General features: G+C 39.4%; 3 protein-coding genes across 3 annotated transcripts; 2 read left to right on the top strand and 1 right to left on the bottom strand.

The window, feature by feature from the left end:
* Positions 1-25: 25 nt before the first annotated feature.
* Positions 26-375, bottom strand: MONOS_2946 (uncharacterized protein; the record flags this gene model as incomplete). The annotated part of the gene is made up of 3 exons (XM_067872906.1): positions 26-85; positions 114-209; positions 271-375. The coding sequence occupies 3 exons, from the start codon at positions 373-375 to the stop codon at positions 26-28; spliced, it is 261 nt and encodes an 86-aa protein (XP_067720519.1).
* Positions 376-740: 365 nt separating this feature from the next.
* MONOS_2945 (uncharacterized protein) lies at positions 741-4,849 on the top strand (the record flags this gene model as incomplete). Its single annotated transcript, XM_067872905.1, has 6 exons — positions 741-1,071; positions 1,139-1,212; positions 1,291-1,425; positions 1,497-1,571; positions 1,670-1,877; positions 2,062-4,849. The coding sequence occupies 6 exons, from the start codon at positions 741-743 to the stop codon at positions 4,626-4,628; spliced, it is 3,390 nt and encodes a 1,129-aa protein (XP_067720518.1). The 3' UTR covers positions 4,629-4,849.
* Positions 4,850-4,982: 133 nt separating this feature from the next.
* On the top strand, positions 4,983-16,108 carry MONOS_2944 (uncharacterized protein; the record flags this gene model as incomplete). The annotated part of the gene is made up of 2 exons (XM_067872904.1): positions 4,983-4,992; positions 5,064-16,108. 2 exons carry the CDS (start codon positions 4,983-4,985, stop codon positions 16,106-16,108), a joined length of 11,055 nt encoding a protein of 3,684 aa, XP_067720517.1.
* Between the last annotated feature and the right edge of the window lie 109 nt (positions 16,109-16,217).

Below are 16,217 nucleotides of genomic sequence, written 5' to 3'. Positions count from 1 at the left end.
AAATAAAGCAAGCTTAGCCCAGCAATCATTCTCCAAAACCACGGGAATGGACGTACGAATATTCTGGAACGAAAAGGATCTTGAACTAATATCGTTGCTAAATAAATAAACACAGCGCCTTGTATTCCAGAAGATATATTTTTCAATGTGTCACTTGTTGACTTAACATTGCTCCAAACAAGAATGATCGGGATAATAATGACAATTGCCTGAAAACATTGAATAAATTATCGAAAATCACAAAAAGTTAGCAGGAAAAATGCAACATACGGTAATTGAATGTCGTCCAAGAGAAATGTAAGGAACATTTCCTCTTACACGGTAGAGAACTTTTCGCTTTCTTTTTTTGGTAAAAAGCGACAGAAATCGCTCCATGAGGAAAAATTGTGATCATAAACCGGAACAATAAAAATATTTTTTTTGAAATCAATCCAATAGTCACAAATATCCGCTTTGCTATGAAAAACATCGATTGAAAGAAAACAAGATTGTAACCCATCAACTATTTTATGAGAAAAAATTGAATCAGAAAACATGGCGCAAAGCAAACAAGAGATTGATTTAAAGCGCATCTTAAAAAGGAAAGGAATTTTGCAAAATGCTCAGGTAAGATTTATTATTTTCTTTAATTTATCTTACAAAAAAATGAATTATTTTGAAAGCATGAAGTTCGTGAAGCTTTTCTTGAAAATGCATACAAATCAGATCAACATAAACAAAAATCTTCAAAAAAACTATCTATGCAAGCCACAGAAGCACTTTTAGCCTCTTATTTAAGTTCACAAGGATATGATGGAACATTTAGAGTTTTTGTTTCTGAATCTGATTTACAACAGAGCCTTCTGACACTTCCTCCAGAGGACATGTTAAGACTACTTCATGTTGAAGAAGATAACACTTTTCTTCGAAATAAAATGGAAGAACAACATCAAGAAAGTTCCTCAAATAGATCAATTTTGAATGCTTCGCAACAATCTGATTTAATTGGAATCTTCAATGCATTCAGCGAAATTGGAAGTAACCGATTGCTTTCATATGACCAAGTTGAAATGATTCATGATTATGAAATAGGTTTTGTTAATTCTTAATAATCATCAGAAATTATATCTTCTTCGTTTTTTTCAAAAAATATTGACAGAAAATCAGTTGAAAAAAGTTGAATATGAAGCTTACGTGAACGCAAAAAAGAAGCATGAAGAATCATTAAAAATGGTTTTTCTTTTCATATATTAATATTTATTTTTGTAAAGAGATTATTTGTACTTATCCAACTGAAATTTCAACAATTAGCTTGAAGATCAGGTGATTGAATATGAGAAAGATTGTCAAAAGAAAGCAAATATTGAAGCTAATGCTGTATCTGAAGAGATCCTTCGTCAAAGAATCTTCCAATCAACAGAAGATTTATCTCAAAGAGCAAATTATGTTTGCTATTTCAAAGGATTAAGAAATCAATTCTTTTCACTCTAAATGTTCTTAAATAATTGTTTGAATAGGAATTTACTCGAAGATTAACTGAGATCCACGAGACCAAAAAAAGAGTGCGAGAAAAGGAAACAAAACTGAAAAATGTTTGATACAACTTCTTTAAGAATAATCAAAACATTCTGACTTTTTCTTTAATTTCCTTTTTTATTTTATTATTCAAAAAATAAATAACCTTCGTAAGTTGCGAAATGAATTAAAGGAAATACAAGAGGAGCAAGCGACGCTTTCTTCAAAGCAAAAAGAAGAAAGTGAAGATGATTGCAAAGATCAGACATTTTCAGAAGAATCTGGAAATGGCATAAAAAAGAATGGAACAGCACAGCAGAAAAGGAAGAAAGAGATGGAAAGAAGAAAAGCACAAATGCTGAGAGACTTGTTGGGTGAAGAATGTGTGAATTTGCTTGTAATGTCTTCTTTGATTAATGCTGTAATTGCTCAATTTTTTTTGCCACTGGTTTTGAAATACTAAAAAATATGTGTATTTTTTTTGACAAAACCTTCAATTATAAATGATGTTCTTTGAAACATTTTGCTTTCAATAACATTTTTTTATAAACAAAATTCGATTTTCAGTTGATGAAGAGCCAACTTCATCTTCAGAAACGAAGAACAAAAGTGAACCATTCAATGAATCTCAACCTTTGCCTCTTCGTTCATCTTCTGTTTTTGCATCACCAAACACATTTCCAGACTCAACAGCTTCTTCCTCTTCCTCCTCTTCCTCCTCCTCAAATAATTCTTCATCTTATTCTTCAGCTTCTTCCTCTGCTCCTTCAGAAAAACACAATTTCCCCCATTCTCTTTCCTCTTCATCGCCACAAGATGACTTGGAATACCTTCTCAACAAACCTGATGCTCCAGAAAACGATCCATTCATTAAATGGTTGATGAGCCATTCAACATCTTCTTCTTCTTCTTCTTCTTCTTCTTCTTCTTTCACAGACAACGAAGCCGAAAACGAGAGAAGAAGGAGAGCTGTGCTGGAAGAAGCAACCGCAGCGAAAAAGAAGATGAGAGCTAAAGCCAAAAAAGCGATGATTGAGCGGATGAACGAGGAAGAAAAAGAAAACACAGAGTTCAAAGAACTGATGAAGTTTGTGGAGGAATTGTGCCTCCCACGCAATTCTCCTCGCAATACATCAGCCTCATCATCATCATCATCTTCTTCTTCTTCTTCATTTCCATCCTCTTCTTCTTCGAATCCTTTACGATCTTCTTTATCACTCTGGCCACCACAACGATCAGGCATGCCATTCCTCAAAGGTCCAAAATCTTCTCGTTTCGAAGGAAATCGCCTATCAACATCGTCTTCTTCCTCTTCTTCTTCTCTTTCATCAAACGATTCTTCATGTTTTGCATCAAAACCAGCTTCAATTGGTTCATCCACAAAACTCCGTTTTGTTCCTCCACCTTCGCCAAGAATGTTTGGAAGCGGCAGTTCTTCTTCATCTTCTTCATTTCCTTCCACCTCTTCATCCTCCTCCTCCTCTTCTTCTTCTTCCAATCGAAATTTCACTTCTCTTCGTTCTCCTTCTCCTGTTCTTCCTCCCATCCCATCTCCTCCTCTCTTCCCCACATCAAGAAAGCCATCTTCCTCATCTTTTGGCACAACATCTGGTTCTTCTTCTCGTATTTCTCTTTCTTCCTCTTCTTCTTCTTCTTCTCTTCCTCTTTCTTCCTCAGGTGCTTCCTCAAGATCGCTCCTGTCAAAATCAAGTGATTCTCCTTTACAATCTTCCAGTCAAACATTGTCCAACCCTTCTTTGATGCAAATGTCACAGTCGCAGCCTTCCATTCAAAAAACAATAAATGAAACAGCTCCATCAACTAACACACAACAGAGTCAGCTGTTTCCATCCTCTGCTTCAATGCCTTCTTCTTCTTCTTCTTCTTCTTCTTCTTCATTTGCCTCTCTTCCTTCTCCTCCTTTATTCCAGTCTTCATACCCAGCGGCTCCTTCTCCTTTCGTTTCTGCACCTCCACAGCCGCCTCTTTCGCCTTCTTCTGTTTCATTTCCTGTTCCATTTCTTTCAGAGCACGTTCAACCAAACAATCAACAGAGCCAGATGCAAAATCAGACTCATATTCAACCTCAGGCGCAGCCTTTGTTTATGTCTCAAACACAATTGCCTATACTAAATGAAAGAGATTCGGGTGATGTTGGAAAAGTGAATAGTGAGAAGATGATGGAGAAAATGGAGGAGAAGAAAAAGAAGGGGAAAGAGAAGGAGAAGGAGAAAGAGAAAGATAAAGAGAAAGAGAAAGACAAAAAGAAGAAGAAAGAAAAGGAAAAAGAAAAAGACAAAAAGCAAAAGAAGACGAAAGAAAAGTTAATTGAAGATGCATTAGAATTGACTGAAAAGAACGAGAAAATGACAACAAGGCGATTTCGATCGCGAGAAAGTGCATTGAATGCGCTGAGGAAGGAAATGCTGCATTCATCATTGAGCAGATCACCTTCAACAGGGAAAAACGAAGATGAAACAGAAGATGAAGAAGATGACGATGATGACGACGACTTCGATGACGATGATTTTGAGGGTGAAAAAGATGAAAGCGAAGATTTTGAAGAGAAAAAGAGCAAAAAGAGATCAAATAAGAAGAAGAACAGTAAAGTAACTTCAACAGAAACTTCTTCAGAGGAAACGGATTCTTCAAAGGGAATTCAAAACAAAGAAAGAGAAGAAGAAAGAAAACAATATGAAAATTTATTTGGACAAAGTTGTGGAATGAAATGTGAGAATGAAAAACAAAACGAAAACGAGAAATGTTCAAAAGCATCTTCAGAAGATAAGCAAAAGGATGACAATGAAAATGGAAATTGTGATGATGAAGAGAAGAAAATGGAAGAAGAATCAAAGGAAGAAGAGGGAGAAGAAGGGGAAAATATTTCTTCTCCTTCTTCTTCTTCTTCTTCAAATAAGAATGCAACTCGCTCTGATAGTTATCATAATGCTCAATTTGAATTGGAACATTTACGAAGAGAGCAGGAATATCTCAAACTTATACCAAATAAAGAAACAGAACAAGACAAGGCAATGAAAGAGATTGCTCTTATTGCTAGACGCTGGGGCTTGGATGAAATGGATGATGGGAAGGATGGCGAAACAGAGGAAGAAAAAGAAGAATTTTCAAGCTGAATTATAAAAATCAAATAATATAAAAAGCAGAAAGAAACAATGAAAGTTATAAACCGTTCAAAACCTCATTTGATTTAATCCAAATTGATTGAATTTCTCAATAATTTATCTTGTTCTCACGCTTCTTTCAATGATTTTCATAATTTAATAATATTTTTTATTTTATTTTTTTAAATCAACATTTTCATTAAAAAATGAAGCAAAAATAATAAACAGTGCATCTCTTGCATTTTATTGTCTTTTTGTTCAACGATAATATTAATTTAATTAGATTTTTGTTCAAATAAATTTCAAAAAAATGTTGATCTAATTTATCGCAGTATGGGGATGTCTAATGGTTCAAAATTTCATTTCATGATTTCAAGTGTGAACATGATTATGATGCAACATCTTAATTTTTATAAATTTCTTTTTATTTTTATAAATATTTTACAGATAACCAATCGAACGTAAAACGACGGCCAACGTCGACTCCAAAAAAAGTTCAAAATTCGAAAAAAGGAGTTTCTAAGCCAAAAGCATCAACTAAAAAGAAGGTTTCTACAAAAAAGAAAGCTGCAGCAAAACGTTCACCTTCTTATTTACGCCAATTATCATCCCCTCCGCACCATGACAGTCTTTCTCCTCCAAAACTTCAAACATCTGTTTCTCCCCGTAGAAAATCCTCAGAATCTGTTTTATCACCGAGACAATTTAAAGAAATTTCTTTAGGGAAGCCTTCAGTTACAGAATCAGGATTTCCATTTGCATCGAAACATCGAAAGCTCCAGGAACAAACAGAGCACATCACTTCACATCCACTAAAATCAACACCAAAACAAACATCTAGGACAAGACGTCATACGCATGTCACCATTTCTCCTTCTCCTCGTTCAAAAGCATCTGGTGCTCGTTCACCAACAAGCAACAGATATCATTCTCCATCTCAGAAAACTGGAAAACAAGATCAAGAAATTTATTCTGAATCTGAATCAGAATCATTTACAACAAGCAGCACTCCATCATTTTCTCCAACAAGACGTTCCTCTGTTTCTTCAATTGGAAGTTACTCGGAATCTCCTCCAATCACACCATTGACTCATCGAAGTCATTATAGACATCGTCACAGAAAGCATTACCATCGTCCTTCTTCTGCTTCCTCTTATGCCTCATATTCCGCTTCTTCCCCATCTCCTTCTCGTTTGCCACCTTCTCGTCCTCCTTTGCCTAAACTGCATCCACCTCCCCGCACTCTTCACACGTCTGAATCGACTCGCTCTTTAAAAGCCGAAAATTCGCTTCCGCCTCGTCCTCGTCACACTCACCACCAATCCCGCTCACCAAATGCACTTCAGACACAGCAGCAGCAGCAGCAGCAGCTTCCACAGCAACAACCGCAAAACCAATTCCCTCCAGCTCAACTTCCTCCCCAGCCTCAGTTCAGTCTTCCACAAGACACCATTCAGCCGTATTCCACTCCTCAGTCCACAACCTCTGTCACTTCAACGCCTCTCCCACAAAACACACACCAATTCCTCGGCTCCCAGTTCAACATGACCCCCTCTGCCCCGTTTCCTCAGAGCACTCCGCTTCCTTCTCCACTTCAGCCAAGCCCCTTTGCCACATACAGCCAACCTGCTTCTTCATTCCCTCCTTCTTCACTTCAATACCAAAACCCTTCTGCTCCTTATCCCCCGCCTGCTTCCCTTCCTGTTCAGATGCTGGCTTCTCCTTCTGTACCGCCTCCGGCTGTCCCTTTCCCCTTTTCAGCGCCTTCTGCCTCTCCTTTGCCATTGCCACTGACTTCTCCCTATTTGCAGACTGCTTTTCCTGAGATGGAATATGTGGCTCAGCTGAAGGAGAAGGAGAGGAGAGAGAAGGAAGAACAAGAGAGGAGAGAAAGAGAAAGAGAAAGAGAAAGAGAAAGAGAGAAAGAAAGGGAAAAGGAAAGGGAAAGAGAAGAGAAAATAAACAGAGAAAAGGAGGAGCTGCGGAAAAGAAAGAAAGAGGAAGAAAGAGAGGCAAAGGAACTTGAACGGAAAAGGAAGAAGGAAGAAGAGAGGAAGAAAAGAGCAGAGGAAGAGAGGAAAAGAAAAGAAGAAGAAAAGAAATTCGAAGAAAAGCGGAACAAAATGATGAAAGAATTGGAAGAGCTGACAAGGAAAGAGGCAGAATATGAAATGGAAAGGAAAAAGGAGATTGAAAGAAAGGAAAAAGAAAAGGAGAGAGAAAGAGAAAAGAGAAGACAAGAGAAAGAGAAGAAGGCGAAAGAAGAGAAAGAGAAAGAAATGAGAGAAAAAGAACTGAAAAAGCAGAAATTAAAGGAAGAACAAGAGAAGAAGAAGAGGAAAGAAGAGGAAGAAATGAAAAAGAAATTGCAACAGTTGGAAGCGAAGCTTAAAATGGAAAAAGAAAAAAGAGAAAGAGAAGAGAAAGAAAGAGAAGAAAGGGAAAAGGAAAAAGAAAAGGAAGAGAGAGAAAGAAGGAGAAGAGAAAGAATGGAAGAAGAAAAGAAAAGAAGAGCAGAAGAAGAAGAAAGATTGAAGAGGGAAGAGGAAGAGAGAAAGAGAAAGAAAAAAGAGGAAGAAGAAGAAGAAAGAGTTAGAAGAGAAGAAGCCGAAAGAAAGAGAAAAGAAGAAGAGGAAAAGAAAAGAAAGGAAGAAATGCTGAAAGAAAGAGAAAATGCAAATACAACTTCGAAAACATCTCAAATGGAGCCGTTGCGTTCATTGACTGTCACACCAACTGAACACAATCGCCTTCTCGTTCCTTCTCAATCATCTGCTTCTGCTCCTCTTCCTTCTTCTTCGTTGCCTTCTTCTTCTTCTTTGTATTATTCACCTGCTCAAATAGCAACACCAGCACAGCCTGCAGCAGCTGTTACAACTCCTCTTCTTCCCACATTTCCTTCCTCTTCTTCTTCTTCTTCTTCTTCTTCCTCCTCTTCTTCTTCTCTCCCTCCTTCTTCCCTACTTTTCTCGTCTCCTTCTTTGTCCTCTGCTTCATCTCGAATGCAACCAATGGCGAATTTAGCCTCTCCTTATGCAAATTCTGTTCCTTCTGCTTTTTCTTCGCCTTTTCCTTTCTCATCTGCTCGGCCTTCTCCCTTCTTCAGCCCAGCTCCTCTGCCTTTTGGAGCAAGTAACATCAACAAAAAGAAGAAGAAGAAGAAGAAGAAGGAAAAAACAACACCTTTGCTGCTGGCGAATCTGATGAAGGAGAGCAGATTGAAAGAGGAGGAGAGAAAGAGAAATGTGACAGAAGAAGGAGAAAGAGAAAGAAAAGGAGAAAGAAAAGGAGAAGGGGAAGGTGAAAGAGAAGAAGAAGACAAAATGAGGGAAAGGAATGAAGATGAAGGATTAGCTCGAAAGATACTTGGAAAACTAAGTTCTCCTTCAAAAAAGACGAATAAAGTGAAAAAAGGAGAAGTGGAAGAAGAAGATAATGAAAGAAGTGAAGGAAAAGAAGAAGATAATGATGATGAAAATGATTTGCTGATGCATACGCCACGTTCTGAAACAGAAGAAAGAGAAGAAGAAGGAAAAGAAAAAGAAGAAGAAGAAGAAGAAAAGAAATCAAAAGCGAAAACTGACAAAAAGAAGATGAAGAATGAAAAAATGATAGGAGAAGAAACGAAAGCGAAACAAACGAAGAATAAAGAAAGAAAAGCAAATCAGAACGAGAAAAAGGAGAAAGCGAAAGGAAAAAAGAAATTTGTTGAAGAAGAAAGTGAAAAAGGAAGCGAAGAAGAAGAAGAAAAGAAAAAGAAGAAAAAGAACAAGAAAGAAGAAAAAGAAGATAAAAATAAATTGAAAAAAGGCAAATTTTCTTCAAAGAAAAAAGGGAAAATTGCTTCAGAATCAGAAAATGATAGTGAAGAATCTTCAAGTTCTTCAGAAACATCTTCTTCCTCCTCCTCCTCCTCATCTTCTTCTTCTTCTTTGTCATCTTCTGCAGACTCTTCTTCTTCTGCCTCTTCATCATCCTTGTCTTCTTCAGCAATATCATCATCATCTTCTTCTTCTTCCTCTTCAAAAAGTGAATCTTCAGAAGAAGATGACAAATACATCTTTCACAAAAAGAAGAAAGAAAAGTTGAATGAGAAACAATCAAAAAAGGAAAAAAAGAAAGAGAAAGAAAAGAAGAAAGAAAAGAAGGAGAAGAAGGAGAAAGAGAAAGAGAAAGAAAAAAAGAAAAAAGAGAAAGAGAAAGAGAAATCCAATTCAAATGAACAGATTGTGGAGCAGATGGCGTTTGAAGCAGAAGATGCGCATATGCCATTGACTCCTTCTGTGCCAACATATCCTGCTTCTTCTTCTTCTTCCTCCTCTTCTTCTTCCTCTTCTCTTTCTTCCTCCTCTTCTTCCTTATCATCTCTTCCACTTCAACATCCACACACTCAAAATGTTCAATTCAACGACACAACAAAATCTTCTCCCGTCACTTTCCACTCTTCTTCTGCGCCATTTCCTTCTTCTTCTTCTTCCTCTTCTTCTTCTTCCACTCCAATCTCTTCCTCTCTCCGCAATCCATCAGATCTTCCTCTTTCCTCCTCAACCTGGGCGCCTCTTCCACCAACTGCATTTCCGCCTTCTTTGATTGCTCCTTCTGCTTCTTCTCGTCCTCCTCCTCCATCTCTTTCTTCTTCTTCTTTCCCTCTTCATTCAACTGGTTCATCATCATCATCTTCTTCTTCTTCTTCTTCTTCTCTTCCACCTCTTCCTCTTCCTCCTCCCCAGTATTCTGCCTCTTCTTCCTTCTCTTCTGCTCCATCTCCACCAAATTCATACCCAGCTTCTCTGCCACAAACCAACCAAAACTTCACTTCGCCTTCTTCCACATACACTTCATCGCCATTCACTTCAGCACTTCAAACTTCTCCTTCTTACCAGCGTTCTTTGCAATCATCCTATCCTTCTTATCACCCTCAAAACTTGCCTTTTCTCCTTCCTCCTCCTCCACCTCCACCTCCACCTCCACCTCCTCCCCCTCTTTCTTCTCTTCCTTCTCTTCCTCCTTCTTCACTTCAATCAACATCTTCTTCGCTAAACACTCGCTATCCATATCAATCAGACGCTTTGCCATATCCTTCTTCAATGCTACCTTCTTCTTCTTCTTCTCTTTCTTCTTCTTCTCCATTTTCTTCTTCTTCTTCCTTCAATCAACCGCAATTGTCACATTATCCTCATTCTTCCTACACAAAAGATGCTCAACCTTATCATTCACACACTCCATCTAAACGAAATGCTCCTTTCACTGCTTCCAAATTGTTCTCTTCTTTGCCTCCGCCTCCTCCTCTGTCAAAGATTAAGCCATATGATCATGATGATGTTTATGACGAGGAGGAAGAGGAAGAGGATAAAGAGGAAAAAGAATTGAGAAGAAGAGAAAGAAGAGAGAGGAGGAGAGAAAGAGAAAGAGAAAGGGAAAAGGAGAGAGAAAGAGAAAGAAGAACAAGAAATCGATTTCACGAAGAAGGAAGAAGCGACAGTGATTCAGAATTCGGAAGAGAAGAAGACAGCGAAAGAGGAGGAAGAAGCGAAGATGAATACGAAGAAGATGAGAGGTGGAACAGAATACGGAAAGAGATCAGAAAAAGGAGAAAGAAGGAAAAACAGAAGGAAATGGAAAGAAAGATGGATGAGTATCTTGGAAAAATGATTGAGAGGAAAAAAAGAGAAAAGGCAATAGAAACGTTTGAAAAGATGAAAGACGAAGAAGAGGGAGAAGAGGAAGAGGGAGAAGAAAGAGAGGAAGAGGAAGAGGAAGAGGAGGAAGAGAGGAGCGATGATTCTGAAGAAGAAAGAGAGAAAAGTGATGATGACGAGTATGAGCTCGAAATGATGGCAAAGAAAATAGAGGAGGAGCAGAAAAAAGAGGCAGAGAAAGAGGAAGAGGAAAGAAGGAAAAGGGAAGAAGAAGAAGAAAAAGCAAGAAAAGAAGAAGAAGAGAAAGCGAAAAAAGAAGAAGAAGAGAGATTGAGAAGAGAAGAAGAGAGAAAGAAGAGAGAAGAGAAGAGAAGAAGAATGAAAGAAATGGAAGAGGAGAAGAAGAGGAAGGAGGAAGAGGAGAAACTGAAGAAAATAGAAGAAGATATTAAAAGAAAGGAAGAAGAGTTGAGGAAGAAAAAAGAGGAAGAAGAGAAAAAAAGAAGAGAAGAGGAGGAAGAAGAGGAAAGAAGAAGAAGAGAAGAAGAAGAGGAGAATGAAAGAGAGAAAGAAAGAGAAAGAGAAAGAGAAAGAGAAAGAGAAAGAGAAAGAGAAATGGAAAGAAAGATGAAGGCAGTTAGATGTATTGAAGATTGGTGGATATCTCAAATGCAAGTCGAAGAAGCGAAAGAAGAGCTTGAATATCTGAGAGAAGAAAAGAAAAGAAAAGAAGAGGAAGAGGAGGAAGAAAGGAGAAGGAAAGAAGAAGAAGAAGAAGAAGAAGAGAGGAGAAAGAAGGAGGAGGAAGAGGAACGTTTGAGGAAAGAGGAAGAAAGAAAGAAGAAAGAGGAAGAAGAGAGGAAGAGAAGAGAAGAAGCGGAGCGAAAACGAAAAGAGGAGGAAGAAAAAAGGAAGAAAAAAGAAGAGGAAGAGAAATTGAAAAGGGAGGAAGAGGAAAGAAGGAGAAGAGAAGAACTTGAAAAGAAAAGGAAAGAAGAAGAAGAAAGAAGAAAGAAAGAAGAAATGGAAAAAAGGCAAAGAGAAGAAGAAGAAAGGAAACGAAAAGAGGAGGAAGAGGAAGAGGAAGAGGAAAGGAGAAGAAAAGAAGAAGAAGAAGAAGAAGAAAGATTGAGAATTGAAGAAGAAATTAGAAAGAGAGAAGAAGAAGAAGAAGAAAGGAAAAGAAAAGAGGCAGAAGAGAGAAAGAAGAAAGAAGAGGAAAGAAAAAGAAGATTAGAAGAACAAAGAAAGAAGGAGATGGAGGAGAAGAGGAAGAAAGAAGAGGAAAGAAAAAGGAAAGAGGAAGAAGAGAAAAGAAGAAAAGAGGAAGAGAGGAAAAAGAAGGAAGAGGAAGAAAGGAAGAAAGAAGAGGAAGAGCGAAGAAGAAGAGAAGAAGAAGAAGAAGAAAGAATAAAAATGGAAGAAGAAGAAAAGAAGAAGAAGAAGAAGGCAGTTGGAAAAATTGAAGATTTTTGGATTGGAAGAAAGCAGATAAAAGAAGCGAAAGCGAAATTGAATAGTTTGCGAGAAGAGAAAGAGAGAAGAGAAGAAGAAGAAAGAAGAAGGAAAGAAGAAGAAGAAGAAGAGAGAAAAAGAAAGAAAGAGGAAGAAGAGAGGAAACGAAAGGAAAAAGAAGAAGAAAAAGAAAGAAAACGAGAAAAAGAAGAGGCGGAAAAAGATATTTATGAATTAGACTTCGAAAATGGGGAGGAAGCAGAAGAAGAAACTGGTGGAAAAGGAAATGAAAATGAAGAAAAACAAACAGAAGAAGAAGAAGAGAAAGAAGAAGATGATGATGATGAATTTGAAAGTCCGTTTGCTTCGTGGCTGAAGAAGACGACAGCGACAATTGAGCCAATTGTTGAAGAGATTGAAGACTCCTTCAACACAATCAAAGACAAAGAAGAAGAAGAGAAAGAAGAGGCAGAAGAGGAGAAGATGAGGAAAGAAAGAAGCAGAGGAAAGAAAGGAGATGAAAGTGAAGCAGAAGATGGAGAAAATAAAACAGAGAAAAAGAAGCAGACGAATGAAGAAAGCGATTATGCAGATGAATGGGATGACTTTGTGGATGAAGATGAAGAGTCGGATAAAGAGAAGGAGAAAGAAGAGGAAGAAGAGAAAGAGAAGAGGAAAGAGGAAGAGGAAAAGGAAGAGGAAGAAGAAGTGAAAGGAACAAAGGATGGAGATGGTGAAAACGAAGAAACACCAAAAGAATCAGATGAAGAAGAGAATGAAAAGGAGAATGAGAAAGAAAGAGAGAAAGAAACAGAAACAGAAAAGGAAAAGGAAAAAGAAAAAGAAGAAAAAGAAAAAGAGAATGAAACAGAAAGCGAAGATGGCAGTGAAAGTGACTGGAAAGACGAAGATGCGTCTGAAATGGGGGGAACACTGAGTGAAATGACAGACGAAGAGCTGAAGGAGAAGCTGAAGCCGTCAAAGGACATGTTTCTTGCTCCTATTGGGGTGGAAGACGAGGAAGAGGAAGAGGAAAAGGAAAAGGAAAAGGAAGAAAAAAGTGAAGGCGATAAAAAAGATGAAAATGAAGCTAAAGAAGAAGAAGAAGAAGAAATAAAAGAAGAAGAGGAAGAAGAAAAGAAGAAGGCGACTGATGAATTGAAGGGAACTGAAAAAGAAGCAGATGAAAGTCAGAAAGATGAAGACGATTCAATGAATGAAGAAAAAGAAGTGAAACATTTCAAAAAGCCAGACGCAATTATCGTTGATGAGAACAAACGAACAGGAATTGATGAAGAAGAAGAAGATAAACAGAAAAGCAAAGCAAAAGAAGAAAAGGAAGAGGAAGATGAGAACGAAGATAAAGAAGAAGGAGAAGGAAAAGGAGAAGACGAAGAAGAAGACGAAGAAGAAGAGCATATCCCCGTGTCCCCGCACATTCGAAGAGAGAAGTTTGATCTTCTTCGCATTGCCGATGAAGTCCTCTGCGAAATGGAAGAAGACGAGCGGAAGGAGAAAGAGGCGGAGCTGCTGAGGCTGGGGAAGGATCTGATTGAAGACGAAGAAGGAAGAGAAGGCGAGTTTGGAGAAGACAAAGAGAGGAAGAAGATGAGAGAGACAGAAATGGCTATGAGGCTTACCTGGACGCTTTCCACACAGAAGCTGAAGCCGCTTGAAAGAGAGAAGGGGAAAGAGAAGGAGAAGGAGAAGGAAAGAGAGAGAGAGAAGGAGAAAGAGAAAGAGAAAGAAAAATCTATATCCAAAGAAATCGACAAGTTAAAGGATAAAGAGAAAGATATCAACAACGATCTGAATGACACGAAATTCAGTCAAACATCCAATTCTATTCTGTCAACCACGTCTTCCTCAGTCGCCAGCGCCTCCTCAGCCAATTCTTCTCTGCTGAGTACAGCCAGTTCAAGAGACATTGCTCTATTGGCAGCATCTGGCCGATCGCCAATTCGCTCGCTGCTCACATCCACGCTGAGTTCAGTGTCAGAGAACGAGCTGTGGAAGGAGGAGGAGAAGGAGGAGAATGAGAAAGAGAAGGGGGAGAGAGAAAGAGAAAGAGAGAAAGGAAGAAGTAACAATGCAATGGTTGAGAAAGGAGGAGGAAGTGTCAGTGGAGTGTTCACAGGAAGGAAAAAAGGAGAAGAAGTGAAAAGGAAAGGAGAGAAAGGGAAGGATTCATTGAGTGGTTATGTTGCCCCAACAGCACTGAGACGAATGCTAGCGCCTTTGAATGAGTTCAGAAGAAGGTTCATGGGAAAGATTGATACGATGATTGAAACGGAAGACTGGAAGGGAGTGAAAAAGGAGAAAGAGAAGGAGAAGGAGAAAGAAACAGAGAAAGAGAAGGAGAAGAAGCAAAGCAAAGGAACAAACAAAGAAGTGGATGATGTAAAAGAGTCATCAGCTTCTAAAGAAGAAGACGAAAAAGAAAAGAAGAAGAAGAAAGGAAAAGATAAAGATAAAGACAAGCTTCTGTCAGTCAGTCCGAGAGGATCCGACAAATCAGAGTTTGGAGTGAGCGACGAATTGTGGGCGCACGACGAGATGAATGAAAACGAGGTGATTCTGATGAAGGCATACAGAAGTGCCCTCAACGATTGCTTTGAAGAAATAGCTGATTCGCTTAAGCCAGTCCCGTCTTCGGCTTTGCTGTGCCTTCCTTCCACTTCTCTGCAATCACATTCTGCTTCTCTTTTCGAACCGAGTGTTAAGTCTGAGTCCGCATCGTCGGATTCTGCAGTTTCTGCGAATTCTTCTTCTTCTTCTGTTAATTCTGCTGTTTCTTTCACTCCATCGTCGCTTGTACTCTCTTTGAGATATCGCTCTCCTCCTTTCGAGTCTCTTCAGCCATCAAACAACAGCAGAACTCAAAATGACAGACAAAACTCTGCTTTTTCACAGGAAAACAACTTTTCATCAACAGCTTTATTGCCTCCCCTCGCTGCCAATTCACCTCTTCTCCTCCGCCACAAGGTGAGTGTGGATATGCTGGAGTCTGTCGTGCAGGGCCCCACGATAAGCGCCTCTGACGTAGTCTCCCTGTACAAGCTGCCTCCACCTGCTCCTCTTTCTTTGTTGTCCCTCGCACCCACCACGTCTGAGGGTGCTTCGGATGCTCTGCTCAGAGACTCTGCGAAAGAGGGGCTTCTGATGCGATCACAGTCGAGTGTGTCTCTTTCGTCCACACTCAGCTCAGAGTCTGCGCTTTCAGGCCAGTTCGGCTCTCACGCAGCGATCAACCCGCTCAGCGCCACTGTTCCTGTTGTGGCGCCTCTTTCGCCAAAGCCTTTCTCTTCTGTGGGATCTTCGCCTGCACTCGGGAGCTCGAGGAACGGAAGAGGCAAAAATGATGCAGATCTGCTGGATGTATCGATTAGAAGCGATGAGGGAGAAGGAAAAGGAAAGGAGAGAGAAAAAGAAAGAGATAGAGAGAAAGAAATTGAAATACGGAGAAGAAAATTAATAAACGGAAACAGAACAAAGAAGGAGAGCAGCAAAGAAGGCGAAGTTATGATCAATGTGAGCAAGTTTTTGATGTTTGCGCTGTCGAAGACAAGAGGAATTGAAGCCAACGCGACCCTTTGTGCAACCACAGGCACTTCCACAGGGACAATAACAGCAGCCGCTTCTTCATTGATGGGCCTGGCAGGCTTTGGAGAAGGAAGCGAAGGGGCTGCCCTGCTTCCGTCAGCGTCTTCGCTGGGAGTGGCGCAGAACTCGGTGTATGGGGGAAGCCTGGCGCTGAGCAGCAGCTCTTCTCTGCTGAAGATGGTCGGGAGCAATTTCGTTGGTGGGAACAGTGCTTCTCTTCTGCTTGGCACAGGAAGCGGTGGAAGCAGCAGCGTTGGGGTGGGGAGAGGGAAAGGGGCAGGCGCGTCGTTTGGCGGAAGAGGGAGGGAGGAAAGCAAAAACAGGTGGAAGGAGATCAAAATGAAGAGGGTGCAAGTGAAGGAGAAGAATGTGTTTGTCGGGTGCCACATGAACGAGCGACTGATTGAGATGGCTCAATTAGACTGGTCGATGCAGTTTGAAGGAGGAGAAGGCGAAGGAAGCGGGAAAAGGCGGTCGAGCTACAACGACGATGAGTACGAGTTTGATGACGACTTTGATGACTTTGGAAGAAGATTTGAAGAAGAGTCGAATGAAAGCAGAGAGCTAAAGAGACTGAAAATGGAAGAGGAAGAAAAGAAAATGAAGGAAATGTTCAATGCGGAGATGAGATGCGAGACAGAAAAATGGATATATTTAGATATATGCGGCACGCTTGGAGAAGGAAGCGTTTGCGATCCACTTATTGATGATTTTGTTCAACAAAAGATTCAACAATTTTTTGAGGATATCCTTGAGGAAGTTGCTGATGATAAAGGACTTAACATGGATGACTGAATTATGAAAATGGCAATTACATCAAATTATCAATAAACTCTTAAGCTCATTTTTTTTTTTTAATTTTTTTTCTTTAAGAAATGTTAATTTTCACTTTTTTAATCCATTT

The sequence above is a fragment of the Monocercomonoides exilis genome (genome assembly GCF_001643675.1).
Source record: "Monocercomonoides exilis strain PA203 chromosome Unknown scaffold53-602328, whole genome shotgun sequence".
NCBI lineage: Eukaryota > Preaxostyla > Oxymonadida > Polymastigidae > Monocercomonoides > Monocercomonoides exilis.
Note: the sequence above shows the minus strand (reverse complement) of the source record. Positions and strands in the feature narration are given on the sequence as shown.